The sequence below is a fragment of the Strix aluco genome, chromosome 2 (assembly GCF_031877795.1).
Source record: "Strix aluco isolate bStrAlu1 chromosome 2, bStrAlu1.hap1, whole genome shotgun sequence".
NCBI classification, from domain to species: Eukaryota; Metazoa; Chordata; class Aves; order Strigiformes; family Strigidae; genus Strix; species Strix aluco.
In genome coordinates, this window is record NC_133932.1 from 104,109,329 (window position 1) to 104,122,054 (window position 12,726).

Consider the following 12,726-nt stretch of genomic DNA (forward strand, 5'->3'; position numbering starts at 1 on the left):
TCAAACAACTGTGGATTTTCTGGTCTCAGCCCAACTAACAGAAAGAGGCATAAAGGAAACCCCTTTCCATTTCTAAGAATCCATTTCCTTAAAATCTTAAATACTGCTTTGCACGTTGAGGATGGGGTTTGGATCCAGACTGTAGGCAGCTAAAGGTAGGGATCTCCCAGGTAAGTCAGGTGTCTGAGATGCCACTACAGGTGGTTGTGTCTGAAGAGCCATACAGTGTCTCCTTCAAGGTGAGCTCTTCAGGTTTTCTTGGTCACAATGGAGCTCACACGCTTATCTCAGAAGTAGACACCGAAATGCCTACAGGTCTGGAGTTGGACCCTACTCCTCCTCCTTGCTGTTATTCTTCAATATTTCCAAGCACAGCCACAGCAACCTGCCTGAGCTGCTTGCATCCAAGTACATGCAACCATTGTTTAAAGATATTAAACTGAACTGCTTTTGCCTGTAAATCTAAGCCTTATTTATTAAGTACAATATACCTACTTCTTTTTTTGATCTAATACAGTCTTAAAAAGAAACAGGGCAAAGGGTATAGTTGACCATGTCTGGGAGGTAAACATTTATCTCCTGACACTCCACCAAGGTTCTTGGAAGGCTGTGTGGTGTTTAGTGAGCATAGGTTTTAGAGAAAAATTGTAACAAAGAAAAGATGACCCTCTGTAAACAAGCTAAGATTTTAATAAGACAGTTTGATCAACGATATCCTACGAGTTACTTGAGGCATGTTTTCAAAGGGTTTATCCATTAATAAACCAAGGCATGACTGCTGTAAAGGAAAACAGACATTCACTTCATACAAATGAGAGCAATCTTTTTGTTACTAATGTTTTATTTCCACAACTGTACAGGTGATTCTCAAAACCCTCTAAGGAAAGCACCCACATCATATTATGAAAACTCAAAGGCAGCTACACAATATTTCTTTTGTTCTGTAATAGCACTATGATGGAATGAAAGAAACTAATCGGAGTCCTTCCAAAAACTCAACTGTAATTAATTCAGGACTGAAAGCACTACTACCTATCAGCCACATTCTCCTTGCCCTTGTTCTGGCCATACAATGAAGAAGTCAAACTGTAAAAATTGTTAATAACTATGACCTTTTTTCCCCCCTCTTTTTTTAAAAATGTCTCTGTAGATTTTACTAGACAGTCTTTTGTATACTGTATCATCCTGCATTCCTGACGATCGATCTCCACATATTTAATGATGATTGCTCTGAACCTCTTGCTGTTGCAATTGGAGGCCAGTCCAACTGTATCCACCCTCCTCCATTCTGAGATCAAAATGCATCTGGGAAAAGGAGGCTGTGAATACCTCCATGAAAAGTTTCTCATTTTCCAAAGCTGGGGAGCTGTCTCAGCTACATTCTAGCTCTGTTATCAGGCACACACCAGCTAAAATAACACCTTGGGTGCAAAAGCCAGACAAGGAGCAGGACTCGTGCCAACAGGTCTGTTACCTGGCTGACTACAGACAAGGACCTGACAAAATGAGAGAGTACTGTTGCATTACTCATGGCTAAGTATGTCTGTAACACAGGGATCCCAAGATCTTTTTCCTAAATTGCTCTAAAATCTCTTCTGAAAATCCACTTCCAATTCCTGTTCATTCTGAAATGCAGTCCTGGAGGGACTGCGTACCTGCAAAGTTACGACGATCTCCTGAGGTAATTCTAATTCAAGAGAGTCAACATCCAGGTATGATGTCTGGGCAAAAACCTGAACTGTGTGTGCACCAACGTGTGTATGCATGTGTGCCTATACATAAATATATATGTGTGTAAATACACACACACACACACACACACAAAACTACATATGCACAATACCCCCACCTAATTTAACATGAATGTGTTTCTTCTAGCTTCAACAATAAATCTGACATTTTTGGTGTTATGATTACTTCAAAAATGTACTCAAATTTGACTCCAGTTCAACACAGGCGTTATCTGAAGTTTAGGTAGGATAGGAACACATTTTAAATATATTTCTAATGATGGACCTGGCATCCCATAATAGCTGCTTAGCGTTTGCCTTTGCCCTCAACAGATCTAAAGGTTAACCGATGGATTGCAGAAGTCTGAATGTTGGGAACTACTGCTGAGTGCTGCTTAACTCATCAAAATGCTGGTTTTGGCAAAAAGCCCTTGCATCATGTATGATTTGAGCAGTTAAAACACATGAAAAAAACCACACCTAATTTTTTTAGCTATTGGTGATGAACACATATACATTGCTCTTTTACATTACTGACATGAACCATATGTTCCTGTCTTCCAGCTATTCACAGGACATAGAACAACTTATGTGTTCTGTTATAATTTTTGAGTGCTGCTGTAAGACCGTGAAGGCAGCCATTTAAATCAGAGAAAATTATCTATTTATTGCATTTCTTGAGATTTGCTGAATATGTCTATACTCATCGTAGCTAAGCATGTTTCAACCCCGAGCTATCTAGAGTTGACATTTGTTTTCTTAGGTGGCTGCACTGCACTTATATGCAATTTTTTGCCCAATTTAAGGTACATTCATACTGACTGCAGCATTCAAGGACACTCAAGCTACTCAGCTTGGCAACACAGGTACAAAGTATGTTTCTATCTCCTTATGGGCATGTACTGCATTTATCCCACCTCTGACACTGCAGTGTAGACACACAGCATGAACCTGAACAAGTGACCTGCCTCCTTATGTCTCAGGTCCCTCCTCTGGAAAGCAATGATAATGCTTACTGGCTCCAGATGTTGCAATAATTAAATATTTAAATATTTAGGGGTGTCCAAATGGAAACGGTTAAGGATCGATTAAGTAATTTTTTTTCACTTCTCCATTTAGCTAGTTACAATGGTTCATGCATTGTGAAAAACTGTATCAGTAAAATGTTAATTAGTCACAGCACAAACCAAAAGAACATGCCTCTAGCACTACTGGGAAAAGGAACTGCAATTTAAGATAAAAGCATTCATTTTTGACAGAAAACTATTCTCTCAGTCAGTTCCCCAGGGCAGAAGATCTTGAATGAAGTTTCCCAAAACCTTAACCTAAAGCCTTCCCTATTCTTACGTACATTTTATTCATGTCTCCTTTTAATGCCAAAGCCTGAAACATATCAAAAATACATCCAAGTCATGCTGAGTTGTCCACCTCTAGGACCTCTTTGAACAGAATGAATCTGGGCCAGTACTCCATGAATTTCTACACACTTACTGCAGAACTGCCCCTTGTGCATTTGTTGTTCAAACCACTGGTGAGAAGCAAAGATTTTTTTTCTCATTCATGTGTTTTTCTAGATTCATTCCACCATCTCAGTTTTGTGATTCTGTGAACTCTAATGTGACTTCACCGTTCAGTTGGCTTTTTGCTAGAAAATAGACAGATCAGGTCAAGTCACAAAAGCAAAGAGGGGAAAAAAAAAGGGAGAGAACATTTCCATGCTACTTCTTGTCTCTGGAAGGGCTTGGTTTTATATTGAGGAATTGTCCAAATAAAGGTATGTCCCCAATAGGTGGACTATTATTGATAGACACTATGTGAATGGTCTTCAGTGACATGGGCTGTCAAAATGTTTTGAGCTGTTGACCAGGTAGAAACCTGCCCTGAGCAGGTGTCAGCGTCTCTCTTACACACTTCCTTTGGACTGCCCACCTACATGATTTAAGCTGAATGTTGCCCATCAGTCTTGAGACTAAGCAGCTGGGATGATGGAGGTGTTTTATTATTCAGGTTTTACGCAGCACATGCACGTGCTCATGGGTGAGTATAGGTGTAATTTTACTGCCTGAAACAGATGAAACTTCTGGTAGCTGAACTATCAATGCCAAATACTTTATCTATTTTTAAACAGCTGGTAGTAGCAAGGTTAGTGCCCACTCAATTTGTATTTGCTGTATCTTTCCTCTGCTCAGTCCTACAGTATGTGATCTTAACATTATATTGGCTGAATCTGGATCATTTAAGAAACCCACATGAGCTCTTATAGCAGATAGAACCTGAGCCAAACATTTCAGAGTTTTAAGTTTCTGAGGAAAACACACACTATACAGAACACCTATGTAGAGTGGGCCTCTGTCATAGGCCAAAGTGATGTAAGCAATAACCATCGTTGAAGAAGCAGAGTACTGTAGAACAGGCAGGCCTTGAGCTGTAAGATCTGGGATCTACCAGGAGACTGTGACCCTGCTTTAGGATTACAGCAGAAAGATGGGAAAATGGAAAGAAGACTCTTTTTTTTTTTTTTTTTTGTTAACTATTCACTTAGACGAAAATATGATTTAATTTCCAACTAGGTACCTGAATGTTTATGAGGAAGGCTTGCTATACTGAAAATGAGAGAGAAGAGTCCACAGGAAATCAAGAGTTGCAACTACTTAACTCATTAGGCCTTTATGTATAGCCACAAACACACAACACTGCGATTTCAGAAACTTATCTCATGCACATAAGAGATGATGCATCTACTGCAGGTTCCACACATACATCAAACAACACGGATACCAAAAAACTTGACAAAATAAGCCCCAAAGAAATCTCAGGTTATAACAATTTGGGGTTTTTCTGATCAACCAGATCACTACTTTGGACAATCTTGGTACTGAAATAACATGAGACTATCCTCAGCTTTGGGATGTCATTTTGCATGGTGGTATTGTCTAGATCAAGACTACACAAGAATTGCCAAAAATGCTGTGATTCAATCTCAAGGTTCAGATACATATTATCATTAATTACAAGCCAATGCTTTTGTAATCTTTGCCCAACTACATTTTTATGCACTGAACAGGTTTGCTTATGTCCTGGGACTTCTGAAAACAATAACATTCCGAGTATAATCTTTACATAGCATAAAACATTTTAGGCAACATTCTACAGCAAGAGAACATTAAGTGGAATGAATACAGAAATAAATGGTTTTGCTGATAATCATGGATAAATGAAAAAAGATTTCATTTTGGAGATTTCAGGTGCCTAAAGGGCATGATGCTTTACCATCTATTGAAATAGCTTTAAATGATACACCTTTTAATTATTTTTATGTAAGCATTGTACTTTATCTAAATGAGACATAACAGTAAACAATGCTTACTGAAAAACAATGGCCCAACTATATAAGAATGTAATCAGTACTTCTATTTAATTTCTATCAATAACCCTTTAATGCAAAAAGTAACACAAAATTATCAATGTCTGACTATTACCATGAAACATTTAAGACAAGATTTTAAAAACAAATTGTCTTTCAAATTCTTTTCAGATACTTGTTAATGAAGTGACCTTGTTCTTAGAAACACCAAACAGTGAAAATGCTCAACAATTTTTGGATTTCAAATAAGAGTTCATAACTTTAGAAACTCCAGCATTTTGTTTGGATTTTTGTATTTTAGGCACTCCAACTTCATATTTTCAGAATACTGTAGTCATACTTTGAGTTCAAAACTTCAATAAATGAAGAAAATTTCTGACCTGCCTATATAAATGCAAAATTATGTAAACATAAACTGTATTTCCAGAAACTATTTTTGTAGCCTCAAGACTTCAGCAGTTTGAACTCTGCTGAGTATATCAACAATACAAAACAAATGTTGACTATTTTTAAGACTGCCACATTATATCAAGGGAACCTAATTACTGATTGTAAGTGGAACAGCTGTTTCTTTTCCTGTTTCATTGCTTATGTACATCCAGTCTGTTTATAAGACCTAATGTGTTTGTGAAAGTCAAAATGCAGCCCTAGAAGATAGTACGAATAGTTCCAACTGAAGCCTGGTTGAAGATTTGTTTCCAGTTCTTTGAATCTATATTTATATTGAAAGCCCTCTTGTTTTTCTCTCAACAGCTAGGAAGATTCAGAGAGATTCTGTGTGTTTTTGCAGAACAGTGGTTACCAACCACCTAGACAGCTCTTCTGTTGGTCTAAGAACATCACCCTGAAGGGCTAATAAGCTTGCTAAGCCTGTAGTAGCTTTGTGTGATGCATCGATGGCAGCTTTTAGGGAAGGGAAAATTGCGGGTGGGTGGGGAAAGAATTCTAGAGATATGTGGAACACTGACAATTTTCTTAAGTGAGCTTCTGTTAAAAGATGATTGGGGATGATAAGTTTAGTCAAGGAATTAGAGATGTTTCATCAGACTCCAAGATACTTAGCATGAGCATGAAACATTATACAAAAGAAGATGATTTTCATACACTTGAATGAACAGATCAAGACGTAGCTGTAAAATATCTCAAATTATGTAAAAACAGGTATCAGGAAGTATTTAGCTGCAGCTTTCTTAGAAAAGTAATAGTCTCTAGGACAGGAAACACTGGAGTTCTTGCTATGCTTACCTTACACAGGGAATCTACATGAGTATGTTTTCAAGCTAATAAAATGCTTTCATTACCAGAAATTAATGCCTTAAAAAAGTATTGCTTTTATATCTAGGTCCATTGAAAAATTGAGTTAAGTAGGAAAGGTGAAGGCCGTCATCTCCAAATAGCAAAGTACAGAGTTTACACAGCAATGGCATATCTATTATCTTATTGGAGATGTACATAAAATAAAATAACATTTAATTTATTGCTTATTGCTCCGTAATGCCTTTGTAAAAAAAGTTTCTTAGGTCTCATTATCTTTCCGTTTAAAGCAAAGTGTGTAAAGAAGAGAAACAGAAGTTAGTGATGATCATGCAAGTCTGAAGATCATATAGATGGGTTTGTTTCAGCCCTTTAGCTCAAATCAAATAGTATGCCAGTTTGAGTTCTGACAAATCACTGACTTGAGCTATACTGTGTTGACAGAGAAAAGAAGAAAGATACTCTAAGAAGATTTTACCCTGGAATGTGCCTGCTAATTAGAGAGGCAGGTTGTCAGGAGAGAGAAATTCTGTAACAGAACTTGAAAACTGCTTTGTGACTGTGGGAAAACTTCTTAGCCTTTTTAAAAAATGATTACTTGATATTACTAGTTAAACGACTGGTTAAAAGTTTCTGATGATGTGTACTTTCCAAGTCAGTATGACTATGATTGACAGTACAGTAATGCTGTTGAATAAAATTAAAGTTAACAAAAAAAAAAAGGAAAAACAACTATTAAAACAAATAAAACTCTTAACTGTTCCTTCTGGCTCTTTCAATTTCTACTAATCAACTTCATCAGTAGATGAAACTGGGCTGGTGTAAGCCGACTATATCTGACCATAAGATGGTGCTAATGCTACTGCATTGGTAATAAAAATGGCACTGGTAAAGCAACAAGCATCCGTGCAAACATGCGACTGGGGAAGTTTCCTTTTCACATTACTTTTATGAAAGGCATTTGCTGAGATCCAGTAAGAAGAACACGTCAGTTCTTGCACAAGTCTGCGTAACTGCAGAACATCTTGTAGAAAGGGAGCTCAGAATGGGAAAAGAAAGTGAAAAAAGAGCTATGTTTTTGGCATAATAGATCTCATTCACACTTGAGATACCTGGACACCTTGTAAACAAAAATATAGAGATCTAATTCCGAAGAGACTCATCCTGTTCTCCCATTCTAACGTACTGTGAAACTGGTTACAGAAATTAATGAAACGAAAATAACTGCAATGGTAGAGACAGGATCTTCCTAGTCAAAAGTGGAGAAGCACACTAAAGCATACTCTAGCTCTTCGAAGTGAAGTGATACCTTCTTCAATCACTAACAGAAATTAAAGATGCAATTGAACAGTCCTGAATTTTCCCTCTGTGTTGCAATGATGATCATACATTAGCACCTGTGTATACATACACAGAATAAATGTATATGCTGTATATTTTCAACATCTACCTAAACCTTCCACATAAGAACACGGCTGTATGGAGACCCTTGTAACTCTGCTCAGCTGGGAGAACTTTCAAAATTACCAAAGGCATCTTCCACCTAGGTTTCAAGTTTCTTTTCTAAAGGACAAACACAGTAATTTTTTCCAAGTATCTGAACTCTGGAAAAGTATACACTTGCCTTAAAAATTAATTTCATTATTCTACATTTTGAAAATTGCAGTTAAAAATCAGCAGGAGATAAAGAATTGATTTGCATTTAAATGTACTGGAATTTGGCAAAAATACAAACACTGCAAGACAAAGAGACTGTCAGTAACCATAATTACAGGGGTCACAAATAAGCTTTTTAATGAAGCTATTGTGTCTTTTTTTTCAGTGAAGACGTTTATTCAATTTTTCTCACAGGCGTATTTCTACTTCACAGCGTTTTTCGACACAGTTCTCATCAACCCTCTCCCAGCTGAAAACTCATTTGCAACTCTTTTTGTTAAATCTTTTTCACTTCAGCTTTGTGAACGCCTACCTGCACAGGACGACCATCTTCTTGGCCAATCATGTTCCTCCAGTCCTGCAGTGACCGCTGAAGGCTGTCCAGCCCTGTCTCCCAAAGCCTCACACCACCTCCCATGTCCACACTAACCAAACCTACTTTGCCCAGTGGTGCCAACAGGGCATCGGCATCTGAGATCTTAGAGAGCCAAGATGTATATGGAGAGAGAGACTGTGATCTGAAAAACAAGAATTAATTAATCTTTTTCTTGAAGCTGCAATTAAAAAGAGGATGAGTATTTCTGTAGTTAAGGTGACAATTAAATGAAATTACATCCTCATTTCATGAAAGACTATAACTAAGCCCTGCAGACCCACTATTTTATCTGAAACATTCCACCTACTGAAACTGGATATGACCAAAAGACACTTGTCAGTACAAAAAGGAGTATTAAAGACCAGGCTGAAAGGGAATGTGCTGCCTAACCCACTGCTGTATCTCATCTATCTGAAAATAGTCAGTCTTTACAAAAAATTATAATGAATATGAAAAATTAAAAATTTTGTTATAAAAAAATATTAAACTACAAAAGAAACAGGAAAGAATATGACCTGGGCACTGAGGAAAATGCCCTTCCATCAACTTAAAGTAACACCTTTCTCTAGTGCTTTAATAAAAAGTGAAGATTTAAACACTCATTTAAAGATGGCACAGCTTTACACAGAGAGAATTTTAGTAGTTTTACACAGTCAGCTTGCAGACAAAAATTTACTGCTGAAACAGAGGGCCTAATAGCTACATAATATGAAGGGAAATCTAGATAAAGTAGGAAAGATTCTTTGCATTTTTTCAGGACTGTTAATGACATGCATAATGACTTGGCAACTTGCTCCAATACTACAACTAATAATCTTCAAAGATAAAAGAAGCAGTAACATACATGCCTCTACCTATGACTGAAACTGCCATGTACTAATTCAACTGAAGAAGAATTATCTTAGGATTTGACCAGGCTAGCTATGCCGGAAGGAGGAAAGGTTGTTAAGATTTTAGCATACAACTGTTCATATACATGAAAAGTCACTTTATTTACCAGTCCTTCATGGAGTACATTTTTAAATCTTGACTTCTGCTCAGATATGCCATAAATAGATTAAATCCTCACAGTAGGTTAAAGGTCATGATGTTGAAGTTTGGCTTTGTAATTTTTGTAATTTCTTATAAAATCCTTGTGTAAAAGAAAGTGTGATTCCTTACTATTTCTGTGTTAATGTCTTACATTTTTGAATGACTGTGTAAGATGCAGGCCAATGGATCAATTATAAAATGGTGAACAGTCCAAAATTAATTCTCTATTAAATCAAAATTCCCCAGATTTTTTAATGAAGTAGAATTAATTTAAATGAAAATCAATGTTGTTAAAACCACCGTGAAATGGATAGGAAAAAAAAGTATAAAATTCCTGATGTGTGGGTTTCATACGTGTGCTATTTAAACATGCTAAGTTGAGAGACTGTTATGTAAAACAAAAATGTTTATTATTATTGCAATGGAAAATGACAATTTGTAACCAAAATGTATGTTTATACGATAAAACATTTTCAAATATGCTCTACAATGGCGAGAGAGAGAAGCCGCATAATCTGGCTATTTTAATGTATCATACAAGATACTTGTGTATCATGCAAGATACTTTTGAGGGAACGTATACTTTCCAAAGGAAGAACCAAAACATAGAGAAGCTCAAGTTATTTTCAAGGTGAACTTTATACTGGACCAGAACTTGATTCCTGGTTTCCTAACACCTAGCACTGGATCATTCTGCCTGTCTTTGTTAGACCAAAAGATAGAAAAAAGGAAGAGAAAATAAACACAGCAAAACAAAATGAGAGAGGGTAGATGATGAAGTGGGTGAAGAGGGGGAAAGAGCAAAGGGAACGAAAATCAGAAGATAAAGCTACCTTTCATATTTACTATTAAAAGCTACATTTTCATTGGTAAACAGATAAAAATGTTGACAAAAATATGCTGCAACAGTTGCAGAATTATACATGCTGGGTGTGAATTATTCTTACTTTCCACATCCAAAGAAGTATTTGCTTATCCTGAAGTAATAATACACACTAAATTCTCTTTGCTCTTCCTGTAAGACAGTCTGCTCTAATCAATAAAATCAGTTACCTAGGAATAGCAATGTATTTGATTTTCTTTGAATTAAGATCTGTTACTTCCAAGTATCCAGCAGCTTGTGGAGGAGTGACATCTGAAAATAAACAAACATGTTATTTTCCTGCTGCATGTTTAACTGGTTATTGCATTTGCATTTAGCAGATTAAATTTAAACATTTCATTATACAGTACCTGTCAGAAAATGATAAGCTTCCACATTCAACACAGGAATATAACTTGCAAATATGGAATTGTTTTTACTGTTATGATAGTGAGCACCCAGACAGGCACAATTATAGAAGAACAATGTATCTGTATAGCAAATGTCAAAATTACACACAAATATAGCCCTACTCACAAAAGCACTAATCAGGCATTACTGCAATCCCTAACTCACAGCTTTTATCTGTCACCAAAGATAATGCCAGCTGCATGTCTGGCTTTAAAATCATATTGAGGAACATTTCAAAACATTGTGCTTATGATTCCCACTTGAAAATTTGTCAATAATATTAACCTAAATGTTGTTACCTTAAATTGAACCACTCTTTTTGCAGGTAGATTCTCGGTATGCAAAGATTTTATAACTTCACAGTAAATAGACCTAGACTATCAGGCATTTAATATTCTGTTCATAGACAGTTTAATGAATACTGCTAATACTATGGTCCCTCACTCAGAAATACATTTGTGCATGTGTGTGTGCACGCGCCTACACTGGCTTTTGCCAACATACGAGTACACTCTGCTGGGGCTCAGAAGTGAATTTCAGTTAGGAGCTGGCTTTCATCTCTCTGGAATAAATTGAGGAACTTAAGTTTTTCAGAAAAAAAAACGGAAGACTGAATTACACTGCATAGTATGGGTACAAAATATCATTGTCACAAGATGCAAGCAAGTCTAGATTTCCTTCTAAAACAACATATCTTTCACTTTTTTGAAATGGAGAGCCTGATGTTACCTGCAGAAGTGTTGGTGCTTGCACACAGCACACACAGAAAAGTCCAGTAAGATCAGCAGTAAAGGGGATCAAACCCATAGCAGCACTTTATGCATATCACTGTATCTACATATCCACAGTATGCATACCTACAGTAGCACATCTGTTGACTTTACTAATTTTCATAAAAATGGAAATATGAAACACGTTGGAAATATGAGAAAGTAGTCTGGAAAAATGCAGGGTTGTGGGCCATGGAGCACTTTTTGTTTTGCCTAGGTTTTGTTACTGTTTTAAAATGTGCACTCTCTTATGGTACTAATGGAGAATAAGATACACATTAAAAATTCTGATAAAGATCTAGAACATAGAGCTGATATTGAACTAGAAGGAGTAGAACTGTGGGATAAGAATTAAACTTAAGTTAATAAATCAGAGAGAGAATTAAATTAAATTATAAAAAGACAAAGGACTGCAGAGTAGGAAGCTGAAAAAAAGGTAATCAAATGTTCAAATGCAACACAGAAACAACTGGCCAGGCCCCAGAACTGCAGTCAAGAATCTTACAATAAAACATGAACCTCAGACCTAAACAAGTACATCTTTTTCCTCTTTTGCCAAAGCCCGATGGAGAAGAATAGCTATGCACAGCTCTAGACATCAAACTTCAAGGAAAACATAAGACACACAGGATAGTCCTGGGGGTGACAAAGAGGTTAGAACAGATGAGCTATAAGGACAACTGCAAGGAATTAACTTTTCTTTTGGTCTAGAAAGAGACTTTTTTTGAAAAACACATGTCCCATAATACCGAAAAGATCCTTATAAAGAGAACAGTATTATCCTGACTGAGTGGAGATGACAAGAAGTATTCACTTTTGTTTACAGCAAGAAAAGCTGGACACTAGGAAAAGCTTTTCTTATACGAGGAGAGTGAAGCATTGCAATAGGCCAATTGTTTGACAAGCGTCAGTTAAGAAGAGTCTAAACATGTGTCATCCTGTCCCTGTATAAATAGGTGGACCAGATGATGTGTTGAGGTTATTCCTGTAACTGTGTGTTACACTACATGTTGTTTCAGTTCCTGTCACACTAACAGAGGTACACACTCAATAATAGACTGTTATTTTATATTCATATCTAGAAAGTGCTGAGAATCCAAGTAAATATTTGCTCTCAAGTAGCCCTCATTTCTATAGCCTTGTTTTTAGAATAAACATTAATACTTATTTGCTAGATTCTGCCATGATCTCTTGTCTGAGTTTATATTTTGTGGCCATACATCTATTTGTCAGTCTTTGGGGAAATTATTACTTGTTATAATTTCTTTTCA

At 36.5% G+C, this 12,726-nt stretch overlaps 1 protein-coding gene across 1 annotated transcript in view; it reads right to left on the reverse strand.

Annotated features, from left to right (window-relative positions):
- Positions 1-12,726, reverse strand: part of VWA8 (von Willebrand factor A domain containing 8) — a 196,396-nt gene that overhangs the window by 36,645 nt on the left and 147,025 nt on the right. The window contains exons 36-37 of the mRNA XM_074815604.1: positions 10,466-10,547; positions 8,318-8,522 (exon numbers count right to left, since the gene is read on the reverse strand). Coding sequence (XP_074671705.1) covers positions 8,318-8,522; positions 10,466-10,547 — 287 coding nt within the window. The remainder of the gene's footprint in view (positions 1-8,317; positions 8,523-10,465; positions 10,548-12,726) is intronic.